Source organism: Mauremys reevesii, unplaced genomic scaffold (assembly GCF_016161935.1).
Source record: "Mauremys reevesii isolate NIE-2019 unplaced genomic scaffold, ASM1616193v1 Contig12, whole genome shotgun sequence".
Taxonomy (NCBI): domain Eukaryota; kingdom Metazoa; phylum Chordata; order Testudines; family Geoemydidae; genus Mauremys; species Mauremys reevesii.
Window position 1 is genome coordinate 501,241 of NW_024100738.1, and position 23,728 is coordinate 524,968.

The 23,728-nt window shown below is 55.6% G+C and overlaps 1 protein-coding gene across 1 annotated transcript; it reads left to right on the plus strand.

Annotated features, from left to right (window-relative positions):
* LOC120392859 (zinc finger protein RFP-like) lies at positions 1 to 11,904 on the plus strand. The gene is made up of 7 exons (XM_039517539.1): positions 1 to 620; positions 3,928 to 4,023; positions 4,618 to 4,848; positions 6,346 to 6,368; positions 7,087 to 7,202; positions 9,485 to 9,544; positions 11,224 to 11,904. Exons 1-7 carry the CDS (start codon positions 204 to 206, stop codon positions 11,739 to 11,741), a joined length of 1,461 nt encoding a protein of 486 aa, XP_039373473.1. The 5' UTR covers positions 1 to 203; the 3' UTR covers positions 11,742 to 11,904.
* The last annotated feature ends 11,824 nt before the right edge of the window (positions 11,905 to 23,728 follow it).

The following is a 23,728-nucleotide window of genomic DNA, read 5'->3' on the forward strand; positions in this document are numbered from 1 at the left end:
TCACTGCAAGTTACCTATCACCTGTGTGATTGTACATTTTTACACTAAAGCCTCCAGGGGTGAAATTGGCTGGGTCCTTCCAGCTCTGCAAACAGCCTGAGCCATTTTCAGGCAAGGAACCACCCCCTTGCTGCTGCAGGCGGGGCATAGTGCGAATTCAGGAATTTGAAACAAAGCCTGTTACAAACTGCCCAGAGGAAGCCATGGCTGCAGAGAACCCCGTGGAAAGGCTCCAGGAGGAAGCGACATGTCCCGTCTGTCTGGAGTATTTCACAGAACCTGTCAGTCTGGAGTGTGGGCACAATTTCTGTCGAGCCTGCATCAGCCAGTGCTGGGAGGGATCCGATACAGCCGCCTCCTGCCCTCAGTGCAGAGAAACTGTGCAACAGAGAAACCTCAGGCCCAACAGGCAGCTGGCAAATATCCTAGAACTCGTCAAGCAGTTGAGCTTACAGGCAGCAAAAGGAGCAGGAAGGGACGGGGTGTGCGGGGAGCACCAGGAGGCTCTGAAACTGTTCTGTGAAGAGGATCAAACCCCCATCTGCGTGATCTGCAGAGAGTCCCGGGCTCACCGCGCTCACACGGTGGTCCCCATACAGGAGGCTGCCCAGGAGTACAAGGTAGGGAACTGCTGTGAAATTTAATGGGTTAACTTTGGGGGTTTAATGACAGGCTAATTTCACTGAGAGTTCCCTGTCACGGGTGTGACTCATCATTCAGCTCTGTAAAGACTTCATTGTGTGAGGAGATGCCACACTGCCTGACCATTAATTTTGTTATAGCAACAGAGGCAAAATATCAAATCTTGAAAGCAGGATCTGCACCTCCCCCCCTGCCGAAGCACCGCTCACTCCATACCCCCCCTCTCTCCATTGCTCTCCCCCACCCTCACTCACGTTCACCGGTCTGTGGCAGGAGGTTGGGATTCAGGTGGGGGTGCCGGCTCTGGGCTGTGGCCGAGGGGTTTGCAGTCTGGGAGGGGGCTCTGGGCTGAGCCTCGGGCAAGGGATTGGGGTGCAGGAGGGGGCTCCAGGCTGGGGCAGTGTTGGGGTGCAGAAAAGGATATGGGGTGCTGGTTCTGGGAGGAGGGTCAGGGCTGGAGTAGAGGTTTGGGGTGCAGGAGGGGGTGAGGGAAGCTGGCTCCAGCTGGGAGACACTGATTTACCTCAGGTGGCTCCCGGTCAGTAGTGCAGTGGGGCTAACGCAGGCTCCCTGCCTGTCTCAGCCCTGCGCCACTCCTGGAAGGGGCCAATGTGCCCCTGTGGCCCCTGGAGGGGAGCATGTGGCTACACACGCTGCCCCTCTCTGCAGGAACCACCCCCGCAGCTCCCATTGCCCACAGTTCCCCGTTTCCGGCCAATGGGAGCTGCGGGGATGGTCCTTGCAGGCGAGAGCCACGTGCCCTCACCCCAGGCTGTGGGGACATGCTGGCCCCTTCTGGGAGTGCCGCACGGCTGGGGCAGGCAGAGAGCCTGCCTGCGCTGCCGGAGATTGTGATCGACTGGGAGAATCTCCAGGATCTACTAGTCAATTGCAATTGACTGGTAGGTGACCATGGTCTAGCTAGACAAAAGGTGGGAAGGGAAACTGAGGCACAAACTGGGGCAGTGAGTTGCACACAATCACCCAGCATGTCAGTGACAGAGCTTAGCATAGAACCCAGATGTCCTTAGACCCTGGCCAAGGCCCAAACCACTTTGCCATGCTGCCATCTTAGCATCAGCCCCATCCAGTGATGAAGTGTCTCCGTTAGGAGGGAGAGACACCCTGATAAAGGTTCAGGCCCAGCAGGGAGAGGAGGTTTCTCACTGGGATTCTGAACTCCTGTGCTGCTCCACGAGGGATTTAACTCAGATGCTGCCGGCCTGCACTAGCGGAGATCACTGGGCTCAAGAGTGTGTGGGACCCCGAGCACCTTCATTCCGCACACAAAAGGGCTCCAGACAGCTCAGGTCCATGCCAAGTACCACTGGGATTTCACTGGGTTGTAGCAAAACTAACTCCAGGCTGGAGCTGACCGGTGCCAGTCTGACCTGTTCTGTTGTGCACGTGGGCAAGGACCAGACAAAGTGGTTCCATTAGTCCAGGGTCTCAAACACGCGTCTGCGAGGTTATTTTCTGTGACCCGTGAGCTCCTCGCGGCCTCCCCCTAGCGTTTATCTAGAGCGGCTCCGGCCCCACGCGCACCAGGGGCAGGGCAGGTTCCCTTCCTGTCGGCCGGCCCTGCCCCGGCGCCGCTCCGGGAAGCGGACGGAACCTGGGGGAGCAGAGGCGCAGGGGTGTGTGTGTTGCTGTTGCTTCAGGCACCACCCCCAGCAGATCCCATTGGCTGCGGTTCCCCATTCCCAGCCAATGGGAGATGTTGGGGACAGTGCCTGAAACAACAGCAACACACACGCCCCGTGCCCCTGCTCCCGCACGTTCCAGCGGCTTCCCGGAGTGGCGCAGGGGCAGAGCAGGAAGAGCCTTCCCTTTCCTCAGTGCACGCTGGGACAGAGCCCTTGCTGACCCCTCCTGCACCCCAACCCCCTGCTGTACCCTGCACTCTGGCCCCCTGCCCTGAGCCCCTTGCTGCACCCCTCCTGCACCCCAACCCCCTTCCCTGAGCTGCCTGCTGCACTCTGCACCCAACCTCCTGCCCTGAACCCCCTGCTGCACCTTGCACACCAACCCATTGTCCTGAGCCCCCTGCCACACCCCTCCTGCACCCTAACTCCCTGCCCTGACCCCCTGCTGCACCCTTTATCCCTCCTGCACCCCACACCCCAACTCCCTGCCCTGAGCCCCTGCATCACCCCACACCCCTCCTGCACCCCCTGGGGGCAGGGAGGGGGCGGAGTTGGGGTGGGGATTTCGGGGAAGGGGTTGGAATGGGGGCAGGGAAGGGGTGGAGTGAGGGCAGGGCCAAGGGCGGTGGGAGGAGGTGTCAGTAATGCGGCCCTCAGGCAATGCACTAGTCCTCATGTGGCCCTCGTGGTCATTTGAGTTTGAAACCCCTGCATGAGTCCCACCAGGCAGCGTTTTGAAATCTCCCAGAATGCACTGCTTCCGGGATCTTTACCAGGAAATGGGACAGTGGGGCATCTGCCCAGGGGACATCGCCACGGAAGGGCTTTAGGACAGTCGTAGGGCAAACCCAAAGCCATTCTTTATACAAATCTGCATCATGTCTAATTAGGGTGGTCACTGAGGCATCCCCAGAATATCAGACATGCCCACACCTGCCTGCATGGGCCCGTCCTCACTAGTATCACTCACCCTGTGTGGGCCCCACCACCGCTTTTTTAAGTGTGCCACCTGCCTGCATCATTCTGCATGAAGGTGCCACTCCCATCCTCATGGGTGTCCTCCTGCATCCTCCGTCTCCTCCTCTCCCTTTTGCACCAGACAAAGCCACGTTCAGTGGCGAGTCCCTACCGGACAGGGACAGTGCTCCACAAAACTGGGATTGCACAGCTTCAGACCAGACGAATGGCCTCCCGACGTCTCATGGGGTTTGCCCTGGTGCTTAAACCAGCTCTGCCCAACCAGTGCAATCCCCAGGGCTTCAAGGGTGAAACCCGGGTGGCTTCAAGGATTTGTATCACTTGGTTCTTTAAACCTTCTACAAAACAGGTTTATTGATTCACCCCCATGTAACTCCAGTGCCCTGTTATGCTCTGTACCACTAATCAGTTCACAAATACCAGTAAAGCTTGGTTATAATTGAAATCCCTAATTACTAAAAACACTGAACTGGAATTGGTAATGAGTCTGAATGTGACACGCTCTCAATCTCTATTAATGAGGTTTGATCTCCTTGGTGGCCCTGATGTCACAAAGCGATTAGAACCACAGTCATCTTGGGCTTTGGGTGGAAAAACACCCACTTCCAAGCACCTCTCAACTATCCAGATGAAACCGCCCAAATCATTTCTGTTTTTTCAGGAAAGAATCCAGGCCCATTTGAAGACTCTGAGGGAAGAGAGAGAAAAGCTGCTGGGATTGAAAGCGACTGGAGAGGGGAATAGCCGGGAGTATCTGGTAGGTGCCTGTTGTTATGAACCAGCAGAGATTGGTAGTGGGAGGTCTGTTTGGAGGCAAACTCCTGTGTGGCCTTGGTGAACATGGGCTTATGTGTGTATTTCTCCATGACCATGGATTGTTGGGTTTGATTCATGTGTAGACAAGCCCTAAGCTTACCTTTCAATTGATGAGTAGCCTTTGTGGCTTACCCAGAAATCCCCCCAGGTGAACTGAATGTCCCTGTGAAGTGCTGTCCACTGGGTCTGGACATTTTGTGCATTTTTAAAACGTTTCTTTCTTTTAACTCCCCTGATGTCTCTGTCAGTGTAGTGCTGAGTCCTGCATCCTGCTGCTCTGGGTCTGAATTTCCACAGACCATAAATAACAGAAGATGCTGACCATGACTGACAGAGAAACTACCCTTTCAGGGGGATACCGGGGCCAAAGGGGAAGGTGTGAGAGAATCCCCTGCCTAGTACCCACAGGATAGAGTCAAATGTCAGAAATCTGAGGATTTTCACAGAAAATCACCCTACTGCACACTCAGCTCTCCATGAAAGGACCCTGGGCTCCATCCATGTCCCTGACCAGCCATTGCCCTATTTCATACAGAAACAAACACAAACCGAGAGGCAGAAGATTGTGTCTGAATTTCAGCAACTGCAGCAGTTCCTGGAGGAACAAGAGCGACTCCTGCTGGCCCAGCTGGAGAAGCTGGACGAGGAGATTGTGAGGATCCAGAATGAAAATGTCAGTAAACTCTCCGAGCAGATTTCCCATCTCAGTGAGCTGATCAGTGAGCTGGAGGGAAAGTGTCAGAAGCCAGCAAGTGAATTCCTCCAGGTGAGACTGAATGAGAAACATAGGTGGGTGCTCCAGGACAGCCAGCTCTTCCCCTCAGTGCTACTCACCCTCAGCCCTGCCGCTCAACTCCTCCCCCTTCTTCCAGCACCATCTGCCTGCTGCAATCAGCTGTTCCACTGTGTGCAGGAGATCCTGGGAGGAAGGGAGGGGGAGGAGCGGGGAGGGCGTGTGCTCATGTTAGGATTCCCTCCCCACTTTGAACTCTGGGGGACAGATGTGGGGACCCACATGAAAGACCCCTAATCTTATATTCCATCAGTTTAGGTTAAAAACTTCCCCAAGGCACAAATTCCTTTCCTTGTCCTTGGACGGTATTGCTGCCACCACCACCAACTGATTTTAAACAAAAATTCAGAGATGGATCACTTGAAATCCCTATTCCGCCAAAATATCCCCCCAAGCGCCTTCACCCCCTTTCCTGAGGAGACTTGAGAATAATATACCAACCAATTGCCTTTAATGTAAGTACAGACCAGATCCTTATCTTTAGGACACTAAAATCAATCAGGTCCTTAAAAGAAGAACTTTATTATAAAGAAAAAATACAAGAATCACACCTGCAAAATCATTGATAGAAGGTAACTTTACAGGGTAATAAAAAGACTTAAAACACAGAGGACTCCCCTCTGGACTCAGCTTCACAGTTACAAAAACAGGAATAAAACTACCTCTTAGCATAGGGAAAATTCACAGGCTAAAACAAAAAAATAAGCTAACGCATTTCCTTGCCTTAGTTAGAATTTTTGTAATCTTAGATGGATCATTTCAGGTAGATTTTCAGGAGATGTTGTAGCTGCTTGGTCTATCTCTCGATCAGGAGAGGAAACAAACAAACAGAGCCCAAACAAAACCTCCCCCAACCCACCAGATTTGAAAGTATCTTCTTTCCTTATCGGTCCTTCTGGTCAGGAGCCAACCAGGTTATCTGAGCTTCTTAACCCCTTAGAGGTAAAGCGATTCAGTACAGCTGCAAGGAGGTATTTTATGTGACTCTTTCCTTAATATTTATGGCAGCTCATAAGAGGAGGCGAGAAAGAGACAGGGTGGAGGTTGAGTGGGAGTGGGAAGAGTTGGGCTGGGGTGTGGCATTGGGGAAAGGTTTGGAGTGGAGGTGGTGCCTGGGGTTGAGCACCCCCCGGAACAATTGGAAACCAGCACTCATCATTAGAAACATGCCAGACCCCCACAGAGGGAGGAGCGGGCTGCTGAATCATAAGCACTGGAGTCCAGCAGTCAGAGATCTCAGTGTAACTCAGCATGTGCATTGCTGACATCTGAGTGAGTATTATTCTTAGCAGAGTCACAGAGATATGAAAGATGGAAAAGCCCCATAAGCTCAGGGAATCAATGGCCCTGGGGCCAGGGCAGGGTCTCTTCCCCCATACTTCCTAAACCCCTAGCCTGGAATCCCGTGTGTGTGTGTGTGTGTGTGTGTGTCAGAGAGGACTGAAATTCTTTTGTCTCTCTCTCCTCTAGGATGTCAGAACCACCTTGAGCAGGTATGTGGCTCCCTCGCACTCCACAATGCTAGGAAAGAGCTTGATGATGAGGGTAGCACCGCATCTCCCCAGGGCTCTACAGCAAAATGTGTGGGGAGATCACATGTTAGATACAAATCTCTCTGATCAGCTCCATCCTGGGGTGCTCACTCTTGTACAGAAGACTCTGGAATTCTCCAGTCAGTGGGAAGGACTGACCTCAAGTATTTTGTAGAGATGTCACATCCCTGGGGGACTGGCTGCCTCAGGATTGTGGAGATGGACTATGGGCCTGTCACTGCAGGGCACTGGTCACTATTCAGCCCAGGGCAGTAGTTTTCAAGAGCCTTTCCCCATCTGAGGGCTGTTTGGAAACCTGTGAGAAATGAGCTGGGGAAGGGGTAGCTGGTGTCTCAGTCTAGTTCCTAGAGGGCAGATTTCTACAGCACTTCAACTGGGAACCTCCTGTCCCTCAGAGCATGGAGGCCAAGGAGTGAATTGGCCATGGAGACTCAATTCCCCTTTTGTCCACAGAGCTGGTCTCTCCAGGCCAGAGTTGAAGAATATTAATGACCTTTGAAGGGAAGGTTGCTTGGCCCTGGGCTGTGTTGCATCTGCTCTGAGGCTGGGAGAAGTCGAGGAATTCTAACTGCAGGCCCATTAGAGCAGCGACTCACTAGCCAGAACTTATAATGAGTCACACAGTAAAATATAATCACGTGAAATTGTTTCCCTCCAGGTGTGAGAAGGGGAAGTTCCAGCAGCCAGAGGAGATTTCGCCTGAACTGGAAGAGCGAGTCAGTGGTTTCTCCCAGAAAACGATTGTGCTAATGGAGATTCTGGGGAAGTTCAAAGGTACTTAGAAGGGATCTAGGAATGGAAATTGGGATGAGCCTCTGAGAAGAGAATGGTGCTGACCAATTGGTTCACACTTAGATGATGCTGTTAAATTAAGAAATGACTCAAAGACTTGAAGGCCAGAAGGGACCATCATGATTATCCAGTCTGACCAACTGCACACTGCAGGCCACAGAATCTCACCCACCCACTCCTGCAATTGACCCCTAACCTCTGGCCAAGTTACTGATGTCCTTGAATCATGATTTTAAAACTTCAAGTGTAACTGGTTGAGCACTCAGCAGTGCAGCGTCTCCTGCTGGTCAGTCAGGGAATTAGCTTTCCCGCTCCAGAGTGCCCCCTGCTGGCCAGTGTCTCTCCTGCCTCAAGCCCCTCCATGTCCCTCCTGGACCCCAGTGCCCCTTACCTTGGGGTTCTGCCCACAGCAGTACCCCCACACTCTGGGTCTCCCCTCCCAGGGGCATCCCAACCCTCTATACCCACCTTGCGTCAGTGGTTACTGCCAGTCATCTAGCCCCCTTTCTCTGGGGCAGCCTGCAGTCCACAATGTCCACTCATCATTAGCAAAGGGGTTGGACCTACTGCCTTTCTAGCCCTAGTACCATCCCTGGCCCTTATCAAGGCCTCAGCCTGGGGACTTGCCAGGAAAGAGCTCCCCAGCTGTGCCTGCCCCACCCCAGCCCTGCTCTGTGTAAGGTACCTTGTGCTCTGCTCCCAGGCAGCCCTGCAGTGAGACTCCTGCCTGCCTAGCTCCCAGCCCTTTGATCAGGGCCAGTTGGGGCCTAATTGGGTGTGGCCCCAACTGTGGCTGCCTCCCCAGTCAGCCGACCTCAGCTGCTTTTCACCTTTTACCTCCTTTTATCCCAGAAACAGGATAACTGCCCTGTCCCTGTTCTTTTATTAGTTCTCCCCTGCAATTAGTGGGTTTCTGAGGCCCTGTGGAACCTCCCCTTAGGCTGGGGGGGGGATCCGTTAGCATCCCCCCCCGGAAACCCAATAGATACACAAGTTACAGAGAATCCACCACTGACTCTAGTTTAAATCTGCAACTGACCCGTGCCCCAGGCTGCAGAGGAAGGAAGGAAAAAAATCCCCAGGCTCTCTGTCAATCTGACTTGGGGGGAAATTCCTTCCCCACCCCAGATATGATGGTCAGTTGGATACCGAGCATTTTGGCCAGACCCAACAGCCAGACACGTGGCAAAGAACTCTCTATAGCTCAGAGCCCTCCCCATCTACTGTCCCATCACCAGCCATGGGGCACATTTCTCAAAGGCGGATCCAGCACATCACTGAGCTCTGGTCCCCTTTGCAGCTAGTTTCTGCCAAATGGGCTGGAGGGAAGGAGAAAGCCCCTCCCCCACGGTCAGGGATCCCTCCAGCCCAGGGGCCTCTGGTGCCTCCTCCCCAGCACCTGCAGGCCCAAGGCGTGTTCCTGAGAGGGCTGGGAATGGGGTGGGGGTGCTGAGGGGGGGTGGAAGAGGGAGGGGGCTGGACGAGGGATAGAGGGAGGTGGGCAGTGTGAAGCTGGGCCTCTGACACTCTGCACGCTGGGCAAGAGACACGGGGGCCATTGTCACAGGGATGTAGCTCTGGCTGGCTTCAGAACTTCCTCAGCCTGTGCCAAGGTCTGCACCGGCCCCTGCAGCCACTGAACAGCAGAGTCACAAATGGCCCCTCCCCTCTCTCCTTTTCCCGGTACAGGGGGGAATCGGACCCTTTGAGCCAATCCTCCCCCACCTCAATTTCCACCTTGATAAAATAATTTTACTATTATTTCTATTTCTGCCTATGGAGGACGAGGTCCCGTCATGCTGCTCTCTGTAGCGGTGCTGAGTAAACAGACCCAACAGCTCAAAGTTAGGGCCAGGATTTAGGAAACTCTCCACATCCCATCAGTGTCAAAGGGACCCAAGTGGGTAAAGTTACTTTTATGCCAAAGTCTTTGCAGGCTCTGGGTCTAGGTTACGACAAAAGGCAGTAAGTGAATGAGACAAACCAACTGGAGTCTGAAAGGTGGGAGGGGATGAGGAGGGAAAAGTAAATCTCTTACAGATTGTGTGTCCTGGGTTACTTGTGAGGCTCCAGGGATGCTGGCTCCATTGCTGAGAGATGCCTGATTGAGAGGGGAAAATAGATTTCAGAACTTTTTATATTAAATACCTGAGTGTGTCTCTGTGTCTGTTTCTCTGTCATAATTATGAAACAGTTTCCGAGTGGGGATGTTCTTATGAATATGAAAGTCTGAAATCTCACCTCCTTCTCCTTTCTCCCCCAAGACACTCTGCCGTCTGAACTGGAGAGAAAAAGGGGAGAATTATTTGGAGCACACAGACAGGGTGAGTTTGCAGGTGAAGATTGCCTTTAAATTATGAGAAAATTCCAGAGAAAACGTCTTCATGAGATTGTAGCTAAAGTTACCAACCAAACTGACAGCGACCATGACACACACAGCCCTAAAAATAACACATTAAACGGTAAGGAGATCCAGGGGCCCATGTCTCCCCCCACAACACACACACACTTTTAAAGGTGGGATGACCAGGACACTTTTCAGCATGGGCATAGTTTGGGGGAAAAGGGCCACGTTGCCCCCCCACACTTCAAGCCTTGGCAGGGGTGGAGCATGGCCGGCAGTATCTATGCTTAGGGCAGGGCAGCTGAGCAGCTCCTCTGTGTGTAGTGCAGCCCCTGCCCACAGCACCAATCTCTTCCTGGTGCTGGCTTCTCTCAATGGCCCCACCCCTGCTCCTCTTTCCCTGAGACCCTGGCCAGGCCAGAAGCCAGAACCAGGCTGCCATCCAGGGACTGCACTGGGAATCCCTGGATCCTCCACCTGCCCAGGGTGGTGCACCCCGGGGAGTGGGGACATGGGCTGGGGACTGCTGCCAAAGGCCCATGGACCCATGTCCAGGGCAGGTGGAGTGTCAGGGGCTCTCCATAGCGGGCAAGTCTCCCAGCCTGGCCAGGGGGCAGGGCCTCAGTCAGGGCCACGGAGGGGGCGGGGACACAAAAAGAGTCCTGACACCACCCTTAGTGCTGAGTTCATGCCCATTCTGATGAACAGAAACACTCTTAACTGAGTCACACGTGAACAGAGCTCCCTGCCACATCCCTCTGCTTCACCCCGGTGCAGGGGGTCCCCCATCGCTCTTCTTCCCATCCTGCCTTTCCTCTGGGCAGGGCTGGGCTGCCCATTGGAGCTGCTCCCTGCTTCCTGGTTTGGGGAGATGCTCTTCCTGTGAGACTGGCAGCAACTCCTTTCGCTCTAGGCTGGAGATGGTGCTACCCCACCCAGTGCCACCTCCTACTCTCTGGACTTAAGTGGCTGTTCCCCATTGCTGCACCTTCCTCTTTGTTCCCTGGCCTGGGACTGGAGGCTGCATTAGGGGAGGGAGCTTCCCTCTGGGGCATAAAGCTGGTACCTGCCACTTCTGCTCCCTCAATAGAAACTTCTGACACCTTCCTGGCTGTGTCTGTGCTGCTGGGAATGGGGCAACACCAGGAGCGGGAGGTGGGAGCTGAAGCCTCTGTGATAAATGAGAAACTAATGAAGTGGGACCCGTTACAAAGACTGAGGAGCTGCAGTGACATCTCTGCTCAGTCTCAGGGCTGGTCTCCACTGGGTGGGGGAGTGGGGTCGATCTGAGATACGCAACTTCAGCTACATGAATAGTGTAGCTGAAGTCGAAGCATCTTAGATCGTTTTACCTCTCGTCCTCACGGCGTGGGATCGACGTCCGTGGCTCCCCCTGTCGACTGCGCTACCGCCGTTCGTGCTGGTGGAATTCCGGAGTCAACAGGAGCACGTTTGGGGATCGATATATTGTGTCTCAATCGATCGCTACCCGCCTATACGGCGGGTAGTCTAGACGTACCCTCAGGTGTCCAGGACAGAGGCAGTTCCCTGGGATCCGGGACTGTCCCAGCCTGAATGGGGCTGCTGGGGAGTGTGAGAAATGGCCCCAGACTCCCCCAGGGCTGAACTCTGCCCCTAACGCTCTGATTCTCTCTCCAGTGAATGTGACTCTGGATCCAGACACGGCTCATCCCAACCTTGTCCTGTCTGAGGATCAGAAAAGTGTGAGAGGGGGAGACACACGACAGCAACTGCCCTACACCCCTGAGAGATTTGACACTGCGCTGTGTGTGCTGGGCTGTGAGGGATTCACCTCAGGGAGACATTGCTGGGAGGTGGAGGTGGGGGGTCGGAGAGACTGGGCTGTGGGGGTGGCCAGAGAGTCTGTGTGGAGGAAGGGAAGGATCAGCCTTAGCTCTGAGGGGGGGATCTGGGCTGTGGAGCGGCACTGGCTGGGTCATTTCCAGGCTCTCACCTACTGTGTGACCCCCCTGCCCCTGAGCCGGGTCCCCAGCAGGATCCGAGTTTGTCTGGACTGTGACCGGGGGCAGGTGACATTTATCGATGCTGGTGACGAGGCCCCGATCTTCACTTTCCCGCCGGGCTCCGTCCCTGGGAAGAGAATCCGACCCTGGTTCTTTGTGGGGCCAGGATCCCAGCTCTGCCTGTGTCCCTGAGACCTGCAGCAGAGGCAGGGACCAGAATTTAGCCTCTCTTGCCTCGCACACCCCAGTCTGTATGATTGTGGAGGACTCCCATCTACCCAGCCTCTGTCTCCTCATCTCTATGGCCCCTGGAAGCACCTCCCCTCCCTCTCTGCAGCCTCAGGAATGGGGGAGGAGGGGGAAGACCCCTGGGACTGCAGGAGGGGCCCTGAGGGGCAGAGGTGGGGGCTGGGCAGGGGGTAGCACTAACAGCTGGGCAGGGGACAGGCGGAGGTAGGGGTGGCAGGGACACAGCATGAATCAGTCAGGGTTGGGGTGTGGGAAGAAGCAGCAGCAGCAGGGAGCATTTTGTACAGATCTGTGTCCTTAGATCTCACTGGGGGCTCCCAGCCCTGGATCAGCACGAAGGGGGGAGGGGGGAAGGGATAAGATCAGGGAAAGAAGAGAGCAGCCGAGGGGGATGATCTGTGACAGGGAGGAGAGACACAGGGAAATAAACAGGGGTGGGAAGTGAGGCTAGAACAATGATGACTAGAAAAGGACAGTACGAAAGGAAAGGGAACATGAGCGGGGCGGGGAAATTTATTACATGTTTATGAAAGTGAGACTGTAACTCATTAATTCCCTATATTAATTCCTGGCCATTGGTGCAATTTTAGTGCCATAAAGAAAACTGTTCTCAGTAGCTGGGGATATCCTGGCCGTGCTGTGGTTATTAAAGCTCCTTCTTAGCTCCTTTTACTTTGCTACTTTCCAGCAACTTACTGTAAATAAAACATTACAAACAATAATTCTTGTTTGTTCCACTTTAATGTTCCAGCTGCAAGGAATATTGTGCCTCTGGGAAGAGAGTTTGGATTTTACTGTGTGATGTGTCACTAATCAGCCTGTGCTCTGCCTCTGTCCTGTGCACACCCATGTCAATCAGGAATTGCTCAGCTGTGCTCTGCAGAGAGGTGACTGTTTGCACAGGGTGCAATCCATGAAGGGACTCAGGTGTTGCAATGCTGAGAATCACAGTGAGTAATTTTTAGGCAGTGAGAAAATCACAGGGACAGCAGCACTGTGACCCTCAGAGCTGAGTCAGGGGCCTAAACTCCGTAGACAATGCCAGGGCGACACAGGCACCTTACAATGTGATTCACAAAAGCCACCTGAGTAGGCGGGCAGCCATGCCAGCTAGCCAATGGGAGATGCCAACAAGGGGGGAAGGGGTGTCCTAAGTCACACCCCTCTCATGGATAGGTGCCTATATCTGGGCTGCAGAGGGGTGTGTCGCTCTGCTTAGCAACCCACAAACAGGAACCCACCGTCTGATGTCTGGGGCCTCCAGTTGCAGCAGCTGTCAATGCCTGGTAGTGATGGTGGCAGCAGCTGAGAGCCCCAGGCCCTGCTAAATGCCCCAGGCCCCAGCAGTCTGCAGGGCTCCTAGGCGCACATCCTGGATGGGTGCAGTGGCACATTAGGGGAAGGAGAAGCACTGGACCTTGGCAGGAGCTGCACTGAGCAGGGGTGGGGAGAAGAAGCCCTGGACCGTGGTAACTGGGTGGGGGGTGGGGGGTTGGGCAGAGTGAGTAGGAGAAGCCCTGGACTCCAGCAGGAACCATGCAGGGTGGGGTGGGGGACAGAAGCTCTGACAGCTGAGTCCCTCTCTCTCCCATGCCCTCTGTGTGGAGCTGGCTCTCATAGGCGGCAGGTTTGTATAATTTTTGGTGGGGCCCAAAATGGTGGTGCCCCCCCGCTCCCGCCCTGTAAGCCGATATAAAATGAAGCTACAATGCGTCAGTGCCACAAGATTACAAGGGTCAATTAAAAGTGGAAAGTCAGAAGCCGCACTTGCCTACTTCAATATACAGTATTATATTTTGTTGCACCTGTTCTGATGAAGTGGGAATGTTCTTAATATTTTCTCTGAATATTGTGTGGGTGCCTCAGTTTCCCCTGCAAGGTGCCAACTGAAGGTGTTGGGGACAAAGATCAGGTGGCCTCCTTGTCTGGAATCGAGACACAAAGGTCAGAGAAGGGAGTTTCAGTTGGGAGCTGGCTGGGGAGACGGGGGGAGGCCCAGAACCTGGATCTGGGCTCCCCACCCTCCAAGAGGGACCTGACTGAGGGGTCCTGTTTTCTGTACCCACAAGCTCTGGTTTAGACTGTGATCCTGTCATCTAATAAACCTTCTGTTTTACTGGCTGGCTGAGAGTCACGTCTGACTGCGGAGTTGGGGTGCAGGGCCCTCTGGCTTCCCCAGGAGCCCCACCTGGGTGGATTTGCTGCGGGAAGCACACGGTGTGGAAGGGGGGATGCTGAATGCTCCAAAGTCAGACCCAGGAAGGTCGAAGCTGTGTAAGCTTCTGGCCCTGGAGACAGTCTGCTCAGAGCGAGGAGGCTCCCCCAGAGTCCTGACTGGCTTTGAAGGAGTGGCTCCAGAGCATCCCAGCATCCCCTTCCACACCATGCGCTTCCCAGAAGTCCGCACAGGCACTGACACTCCCTCCTCTGGCTTTTGTCAAGAAGGCTAACAACATTTTGGGCTGTATAAGTAGGGGCACTGCCAGCAGATCGAGAGACATGATCATTCTCTATTCAACATTGATGAGGCCTCATCTAGAGTACTATGTCCAGTTTTGGGCCCCACATTGCAAAGAAGGATGTGGAAAAATTGGAAAGTCCAGTGGAGGGCAACAAAAATGATTAGGGGGCTGGAGCACATGACTTCTGAGGAGAGGCTGAGGGAACTGGGATTGTTTAGTCTGCAGAAGAGAAGAATGAGGGTGGATTTGATAGCTGCTTTCAACTACCTGAAAGGGGGTTACAAAGAGGATGGATCTAGACTGTTCTCAGTGGTAGCAGAGGACAGAACAAAGAGAAATGGTCTCAAGTTGCAGTGGGGGAGGTTTAGGTTGGATATTAAGAAAAACTTTTTCACTAGGAGGGTGGTGAAGCACTGGAATGGGTTACCTAGGGAGGTGGTGGAATCTCCTTCCTTAGAGGTTTTTAAGGCCCGGCTTGACAAAGCCCTGGCTGGGATGATTTAGTTGGGAATTGGTCCTGCTTTGAGCATGAGGTTGGACTAGATACCTCCTGAGGCCCCTTCCAACCCTGATATTCTATGATACTCTAAACTGACCACCAAATTTAAGTAGCGTGTTTTTCCCGTCATGTGAGGACTCTGGGGCACGGCTGGGGATAAGGAACTTGGGGTGCAGACAGGCTGCCCCAGGGCTAGGGCCAGAGAGGAGTCCCCTCCACCCTCCCTGGCAGCAGCAAGCTCCAGGGGAGGGACCCCTCCTCTCCCCCCAGTCACTGCACATGCTCCTAGGGTCCCTCTCAGGTCCAGAAAGCCCACTCGCCTCCCCTATGTTGGGTACCGGGGGGGGGGAGTTGCCATCACGTGTGGCCTCCCTTTCTGCCACCCCTCACCATAGCCTCACTGGGGATGGGGCTGCCCCTTGCCCAGCATGGTGCAGGAGTGGGGGGTGCAGGAGTGGGGACTGGGGAGAGGCAGAGTATCACAAAATTCACCCAAGCCCCAGCTGCACAGGTCTAGGAAGCTCCCCTCCCCAGTGGTGTAGCCAGGTTCTAACATCAGGGGGAGCGAACACGTTAAAAAAAGGTGCCAGCCAACATATCCAATTACTAATCAGGTAGTAGAGTTTACAGTGATATAACAAGAGATTATGCTATTACCATTATCCAGTCAGCTTGCATGCTACTATTTTGAATTAGTGATAATTCAGAGAGAGAGAAAGAAGAAAGCTGAATTTAGAGAACAATTATTAACCAGATTCCTGGTTATCCACCAGCCACTTTGCTCCAGCCCATGGCTCAAAGCACCATAAACGCAGTAGAATCTGGCCAAGAGACTATTCACCTCAAATTGGCACCTGCTACACGCCCCCCTCCCCCGCCCCCAGTCCCCACTATTCAGGATGTAGCTGAGTGAAAAGGTGGCATTGTGGAAGCATTTAGCAGGTAATTGAAAACTCCTATAGAGCACTGTGCAGCCCCTGAGATCATTGCTGAGTTCTGAGCACTGGGTCTGCAGCTAGTCAGCAGTGAGATGAGGAGACACAACTGGCACCTTAAAGCACCTTTACCCCCCCCCCCCTTCACAAGCTGCACTAAGCACCGTTTCACAGCCCCAGGTGCAACACTGAGGGAGGGTAAATGGGGGGGGGCAATAACCCAAAGTCGCTCCTTTGCCTCCTGGCCCTGCTGATCCCTCAGCCCCCTCCGCTGAAGAGAGACCAGGAGAAAAAAACATCCCCCCTCCCCTTTTCCTTCCTTCTCCACCAGCACCAGCTGGGCTTCAGAGCCCCCTTCCCTGCCTTGTGGCTGCCTTGCTCTGCACGGGGCTGCTGCTCCTCAGTCCCCCGCCGCACTTGGGGGGGGCTGCCCTCCCGGCAGAGCCCACCCTGGCCGGCTCAGGGAACTGGGCAGCTGCGAGCGGATGGGCGCCTCCTCCTCCTCACCCCCGGGGAGCCCGGCAACCAGCCGACCTGCCTGCAGCCCCCGAGCCAGCGAGCAGGGCTGGGGCTGCAGGAGGGCGGTGCAGAGCCCAGAGCCAGCTGGCGGCCACACGCAAAACCCGGTCCAGACTCCAAGTCCGGAGCCCAGTGCTGGCTGCCTGGAAAGGTGCTGATTTTGTAAAATGTGCTCAAAGGGGAGCGGCTGCTTCCCCCCTTCCACCCCACTACGCTACTGGGTGGGCAGGGATGCTCCGGGCTGGGGTGGTGGTAGTGGCAGGGGCCAGTGCCTGCTCCATGCAGGGCCAGGGGAGAAATCCAGCTCCAGATATTGGTGGAGCACAATCCCCAGCCCTGAATATTCCTGGTGCTGGGGCACCTGGAGCCAATATAACTTGGCGCCTCTGGGCATAGGGTGCAACAGGGGCTGGCTGCGGGCAGGGGGTGCAGGGCTGGCTGGAGACGGGCTGGCTGCGGGGCTGGCTGGAGACAGGGGTTGGCTGCAGGCAGAGCAGTGGGTGTGGGGCTGGCTGTGGGCAGGGCAGGGCAAAGGCTCCCCTGCTTCTACCATCCTGGCCCTTTAAATAGCTGCCGGAGCCCTGGGGAAGCAGCGGGGCTCTCATGGCTATTTAAAGGGCCGGGGTGGCAGAGGCAGCTGGAGCCCCGGCCCTTGAAATAGCCCCTGGAGCCCCCCGCTACTCCAGGGTTCTGGGGGCTATTTAAAAAGTCCAGGGCTCCCGTTGCTTCTACCGCCCTGGCCCTTTAAGTAGCCACAGGAGCCCTGGGGAAGTGGCAGGGCTCCAGCGGCTATTTAATTAAAGGGCTGGGGTGGTAGAAACAACAGGAGCTCCGAACTTTTTAAATGGCCCCCAGAGCCCCACAGCCCTACCCCAGGGCTCCAGAAGTGGGGCACTGGTGGCAGTTTAAAGGGCCTGGGGCTCTCCCCAGCACTGTGCTGAGATCTCAGAGCTGACAGGTAAATCCTGGAGGAAGGAGATTCCCTGATTTACTCTCCAGGTGGGGCAGATTCTGTCACTGACACCATCAAACCCTCCTCCAGGGCTGAGCTCTGCCCCTAATGCTCTGATTCTCTCTCCCCAGCAAATGTGACTCTGGATCCAGACATGGCTCATCCCCAACTCGTCCTGTTTGAGGATCAGAAAAGTGTGAGATGGGGAGAGACACAGCAGGATCTGCCCGACAACCCTGAGAGATTTGACACTGAGCCCTGTGTGCTGGGCTGTGAGGGATTCACCTCGGGGAGACATTGCTGGGAGGTGGAGTGTAGGGGACGCTGGGCTGTGGGGGTGGCCAGAGAGTCTGTCGGAGGAAAGGGACCGATCAGCTGTAGCCCTGAGGGGGGATCTGGGCTGTGGAGAAGTGGGGGCGATCAGTTCCAGGCTCTCCCCATCCCTGAAACCTCTTCGCCATGAGCAGGCTGCACGACTTGCAGACGGTTTGTTTCCAGACTGCACCAAGAGAACATCTATACGCACTTGTGCTCCATGCCCTTCACTTCCTCACCCTCGGATCCCACCCTGTCACGAAGTGGCAGGCCCCCCTGCCACCTTTCGAGGGTGAGGCACCCTGGTGGGCCAGCCTATGCTCTACCCTGGTCCCGAGACCTGCCGGGGTTATCAGTTGGCGGCTCCTCTACAGGGCCATGAACACGGGTGTGTACTTTGCAGGATTTACCCTCATCCCAGACACCTGCCCTTTCTGTGGTGTGAGGGAGACCCTGGCACATATTTACCTGCAGTGTGCCAGGTTGCAGCCCTATTCCAGCTCCTCTTAGACATCCTGTTAACCCTTTTGGTTGCACTTTTCCCCTCACCTTGTTATTTACGCACTTCCTATCCATGGCCCCATGAAGTCACGGACCTCCTAGTCAACCTTCTCCTGGCCCTGGCTAAAATGGCCATCTGTAAAACCAGGGAGAGAAGGTTGGCCGATGGGGGTCTTCTGTGACTGTGGAGCCTATTTCCTATCCGCCGTCCATTCACGCATCTGGGCAGAATTCCTCTGGGCGGCGTCCACTGGCTCACTTGTCTTTGAGGAGCAGTGGGCGCTGTCCAGGGTTCTCTGTTTGGTGTCCCAGTTACGTTCCCTTCCTTTGACCCTTTGTCCACACTCCTGTCCCTGTTATTTCATTAGTTGTCCCCCGTAATCATTTTGTTTCCAGGGCCAGTGGATCCTCCCCTTAGGGTGAGGGGAGGTTCTTTAGCAGTGGGCGGGCTCTGCCTGCCTACTTCCTGGATCCCAATAGGACCCCTGAGAGATTTGTCACTAAGCCCTGTGTGCTGGGCTGTGAGGGAGTCACATCGGGGAGACATTGCTGGGAGGTGGGATGGATCAGCTGTAGCCCTGAGGGGGGGATCTGGGCTGTGGAGCAGTGCGGGGATCAGTTCAAGGCTCTGACCTCCCCCCTGCCCCTGAGCCGGGCCCCCAGCAGGATCCGGGTTTGTCTGGACTGTGACCGAGGGCAGGTGACATTTATCGATGCTCGTGACGAGGCCCCGATCTTCACTTTCCCTCCGGGCTCCGTCCCTGGGGGGAGAATCCGACCCTGGCTCTGGGTGTGGAGATCCCAGCTCTGCCTGTGTCCCTGAGACACACGGGGGGGGGGGGGAGGAGGGGAGAACCAGAAATCAGCCTCTCTAGCCTCACATACCCCAGTCTCTATAACATTGGAGGACTCCCAACTACCCAGCCCCTGGCTCCTCATCTCTTTGGTCCCTGGAAGCTGCAGGAGGGGCAGAGGGGCCCTGAGGGGCAGAGGTGGGGGCTGGGCAGGGGGCAGAACTAACAGCCGGGCTGGGCACAGGCGGAGGTGGGGGTGGCAGGGACACAGCATGAATCAATCAGGGTTTGGGGGGTTGGGGAGAAGCAGCAGCAGGGAGCGGTTTGTACAGATCTGTGGGATTAGATCTCACTGGGGTCTCCCAGCCAGAGCTCCTGCTGCAGGGGCCAAAGTCACTTCAGGACAACTGGTAACACTGTAATGGTCACACACACAACGGGCGGTGGGGGGAGATGGGTAAGGGGAGCAGTTGATGGAAAAATCGTTATACAACCTTAAAAAAATCATTATTGGGTCAGTCTCGTGATTTTTTTTTCCAACTCCTGAGGTTGGCAGCACGGGGGGAGGCAGGGACAGGGCGGGTTTAACCAGAGGGAATTAGAAGAAGCAAGAAGGAAAATGTGAATGAAAATAAAACAAGAATAAAGGGAGAGTCCAGGAGAAATGGTGGAAAACAGGAATGAGAAGAGTGACAGGAAAATATCCCTGCCAGGGGAACCAGCCGGGGGCAGCAAGAGGAAGGGATAAAATTACGGGGAGTGAGGGGAGTCAAGGCGCAGCCATGGGGGATGATCTGTGACAGGGAGGGGAGGAGAGTGGGAGAGACACAGGAAAATAAACAGGGATCAGAAGTGAGGGTTAGAAAATACAAAAGGTCAGTGTGAAAGGAAAGGGAACGTGAGTGGGACGGAGAGATTTATTACATGTTACTGAAAGTGAGACTGTAACTCATTAATTCCCTGTATTAATCCCTGGCCTTTGGTGCTATTTTAGTGCCAAAAGAAAACTGTTCTCAGTAGCTGGGGATCTCCTTGTCATGCTGTGGTTATTAAGGCTCCTTCTCAGCTCCATTTACTTACCACCTTTAGTTACTTAGTGTAAATAAAACATTACAAACAATTATTCTTGTTTGTTCCCCTTTAATGTTCCAGCTGCACACTGTCTCTCACTCCTAAAATACACACTCTCCCCCTAACACACACTTGTATTATTGTTGATACTTCCTGTTGAAATGAGCAAGGCACCTATGTTCTCTGTCATTTTATTCTTTCAAAGTTGGTTAAGGATTGCAGTGCTGTTATTTTAGGGTTTTTTTTGACTGGTCTGTGCATTTCATAATTTTATTTCTCTCTTATGCTTAAATTTAATTCTTTGAGCTTTATTTAATTATTTAATTCCGGGGCTTTTAACATCACTGCCCGTTGTGCTTGCCCCCATTGGCAGTGCTGCCGGTAGAGTCCAGCAGCTTCCGGATGCTACAGGTCACCGACGACGGGAAGCAAAAGGGCAGCTGCCCTGGGGAGGCCCCAGCAATTTAAAAGGGCTCGGGGCTCTCAGTCGCTGTGGCAGTGGTGGCCATGAAGGGCTGGCTGTGGGAGTCTGGTCCCCAGCCCCACCCCTTCCACCCAAGGCCCTGCCCCTTCGGGGGGCCAGAGCCACCCCCCACCTTACCCAGAAGGGACCTGCCATACTGGTAAGTCCCTCTACTTACTTTCACCCCTGCCTGGAATCACGGTTAAAGTTGTCACCCCTCCCCCTCAAAAGAAATCTGAAATGGTGCCTTGGTGAGCCAGGAGTGGCCAGGGGGCTGTGGGAGGGCCATGGGCTCTGGCAAGATGCAGCCCCCATGTGACAGCATGAAACCCTCAAATTAATCTCCTGTCTCCTCATCTTGGAGTCACAGCTCTCCCAAGCTGCTCCAAGTAATTCGTCCACCATTTGGTCTAGCTCAGGGGTCAGCAACCTTTCAGAAATGGTGGGCCGAGTCTTCATTTATTCACTCTAATTAAAGGTTTTGCATGCCGGTGATACATTTTAACGTTTTTAGAAGGTCTCTCTCTATAAATCTATGAACTATTGTTGTATGTAAAGTAAACAAGTTCTTTAAAATGTTTAAAAAGCTTCATTTAAAATTAAATTAAAATGCAGATCTTATCAGTTTAGTGCAGTGGTTCTTAACCTGGGGTGCACACACACCCTGGGGCAGGGCCGGTACAAGGATATTTTGCGCCCTGGGCAAAACTTCCACCTTGCGCCCCCCCCTTCCCCGCACATTGGGTCATTGAGGGGCAAATCCCAGTGAGCCTTTATAGACCCCAGGGGCCAGCCTGCCTAGGGGCTGCTCCCCAGACCAGGTTCCCCGCTCCCCATGCCCTGAACTCCCCTGGAGGGTGCAGAGCCCCCCCGTGATGCCTCCCTGCCCCATCCCAGTGGCTCCCGCCCCGAGTCCACTCACTGGCTTTGCCGGACTTGGGCCGCTGCAGCAGCTTGGCAGGGAGGAGCTGCCTTCCAGAGGCACCGGAGAGCCAGAGCGTCCCGCTTGCAGCAGCACCGAGCCCCAGCCATGGAGGAGCAAGCACGGTGCAGGGGGGCAGCAGCTCTGCAAAGGCGGCGGTGCTGCTAGCGGGGAGCAGCTGTGCCCCCCTGCCCAGGTTGCAGCCTGGTGCCCACCCCGGGGGCTCCTGCAGGCTGCAGTTGATGTATGTGGGCACCAGCCCCCCGGCTCCCCCCTCTCCTAGGGTTACCATATTTCAACAATCAAAAAAAGAGGGGAGGGCCCTGCCCTAGCCTCACCCCCATCCTCCCTCCCACTTCCCACCCCAATTGCCCTGGTCAGAACCCCCCGCTCCCAGGGGCGGCTCTAGGAATTTTGCCACCCCAAGCACGTGCCTGCGGGAGGTCCGCCGAAGCCGTGGGACCAGCGGACCCTCTGCAGGCAAGCCTCCGAGGGCAGCCTACCTGCCGCCCTCGCTGTGCCGGAAGAGCGCCCACCGCGGCTTGCCGCCCCAAGCACGTGCTTGGCGTGCTGGGGCCTGGAGCCGCCCCTGACCGCTTCTTGTCCTCTGACTGCACCAACCCTTATCCACACCCCTGCTCCCAGACAGACCCCTGGGGACTCCCACACCCCATCCAACTACTCCCCACCCCCTGACAGGACCCCCAGAACTCCCAACCCATCCAGCCCTCCCCCTGGTCCCTGACTGCCCCCTGGGACTCCCCTTACCAGGCCCTGCCGGTCAGACACTGGCTCCACGTGGAGTGCTGAGGCAGCAGGAGGGGGGAGCTGTGGGAGGGGCAGCGGCCGCGGCAGCTCACACTTCCAGGAGCCGCAGAACCTGAGCGTGGGGAGCAGGGGGCAGTGATGAGCTGCCAAAATCTTAACAACTGGTTCCCTACTGGGTCTTTGGTGGCACTTCGGCAGTGCATCCTTCAGTGCTGCTGAAGACCCGGAGCAAGTGAAGGACCCACTGCTGAAGTGCCGCCAAAGACTCTGAGCCCTGCCCGGTGAGTACAAGCCCCATGTGTTTTTTTTACTTATCCCTGCCGGGACCCCGTCGAAACTGTTCGAATCGGGCCTTGCACTTCCTAAAGTCGGCCCTGCACATCGGGGTTGCAAAATTGTATTGGGGGCCGGGTAGGGAAGGCTGTGCCTCCCAAAACAGCCTGTCCCCCCCATCCGACCCCCACCTATGTCCTGCCCCGACTGCCCCCCTCAGAACCCGTAAGGGCCACAAGCAACCCATCAATTGCCCCCCCGCTCCTTGTCCCCTGACTACCCCCTCTGAGACCCCCCAACACTAACTGCCCCCCAGAACCTCTCCCCACTCCCTACCCAACTTGCCCCAGTCCCTGTCCCCTGACTCCCCCAACCCCATCAGATCCCCCCGACAGATCCCCAGAACCACCACTCCAACAGATCCCCAGAACTCATGTCTACCCAAACCCTCTGTTCCCCGTCCCCTGACCGCCCCCTCCAACCGCTCCTTGCCTGGCCCCTGCCTTATCCAACCCTCCTCCCAGCCGCGGCCAACTCCCTCACCATGCTGCTCAGGGCGGCGTGTAACGATGCCGTGCAGCCCGCTAGAGCTCGCAGCCCCGCCCCTTCCCTTACCATGCCACTCAAAGCGGCAAGAGCTGCAGAGCTTCCCAGAGCGCTGGCACCGGCGGGTCGACACGCTGCGGCTCTGCAGGGGGACAGGAAGTGGGGGAGGGGCCAGGGGAGCCTCCCCAGCTGGGAGCTCAGGCGGGCCGGAGACATGACGTTCCTGCGGGCCGGATGTGGCCTACGGACTGGAGTTGTTTGCCCGCCCCTTTAACAGCTGGTTCTACACCGGCTTCTAAATTTAACAACTGGTTCTTGCGAACCGGTGGGAACCAGCTCCAGCTCACCACTGGCCGGGGGGCTGCGGCCCGGGGCCCCCCCGGGGGGGCTCCTGCAGCAGATGAATGCGGGCGGTGGGCCCCGCGCGCCCCCCGGATCACCCTTCACCGTGTTCAGGCTCTAAAGCTCCCAGGAATGTGAGCCGCTGCCACCGCCCCTCCCGCAGCAGGCTCAGTGCCCTGGCCCTGGCAACTCCCGGGAGCCACAGAACCCGAGTGTGGTGAGGGGGGAGCCGGGGGGTGTGCCTGCCGCCAGTCTGGGGTCCTGTCCGCTGGCCCCACTCAGTCTCTGCTGGCCTGGGGTTCCGTTAACTCAGCCAGCTGTGTGCTGAGTGGGGCCGGCGGCCTGATCCCTGGCTGGCAGCCGTGTGCCAGGAAAAATAGGCTTGCGTGCCAAAGGTGGCACGTGTGCCGTAGGTTGCCGACCCCTGGTCTAGCTACACCTCACACCAGGAATACAGCTGAGGTGCATACAGATAATTTCCCAGTGACTAGTGACAGCCCCATGAGGGCAGGGTTAACGTTGCACTGGCCAGTACCTTAACTCTGTATTTCTTGGTTTTCAGAAGTTT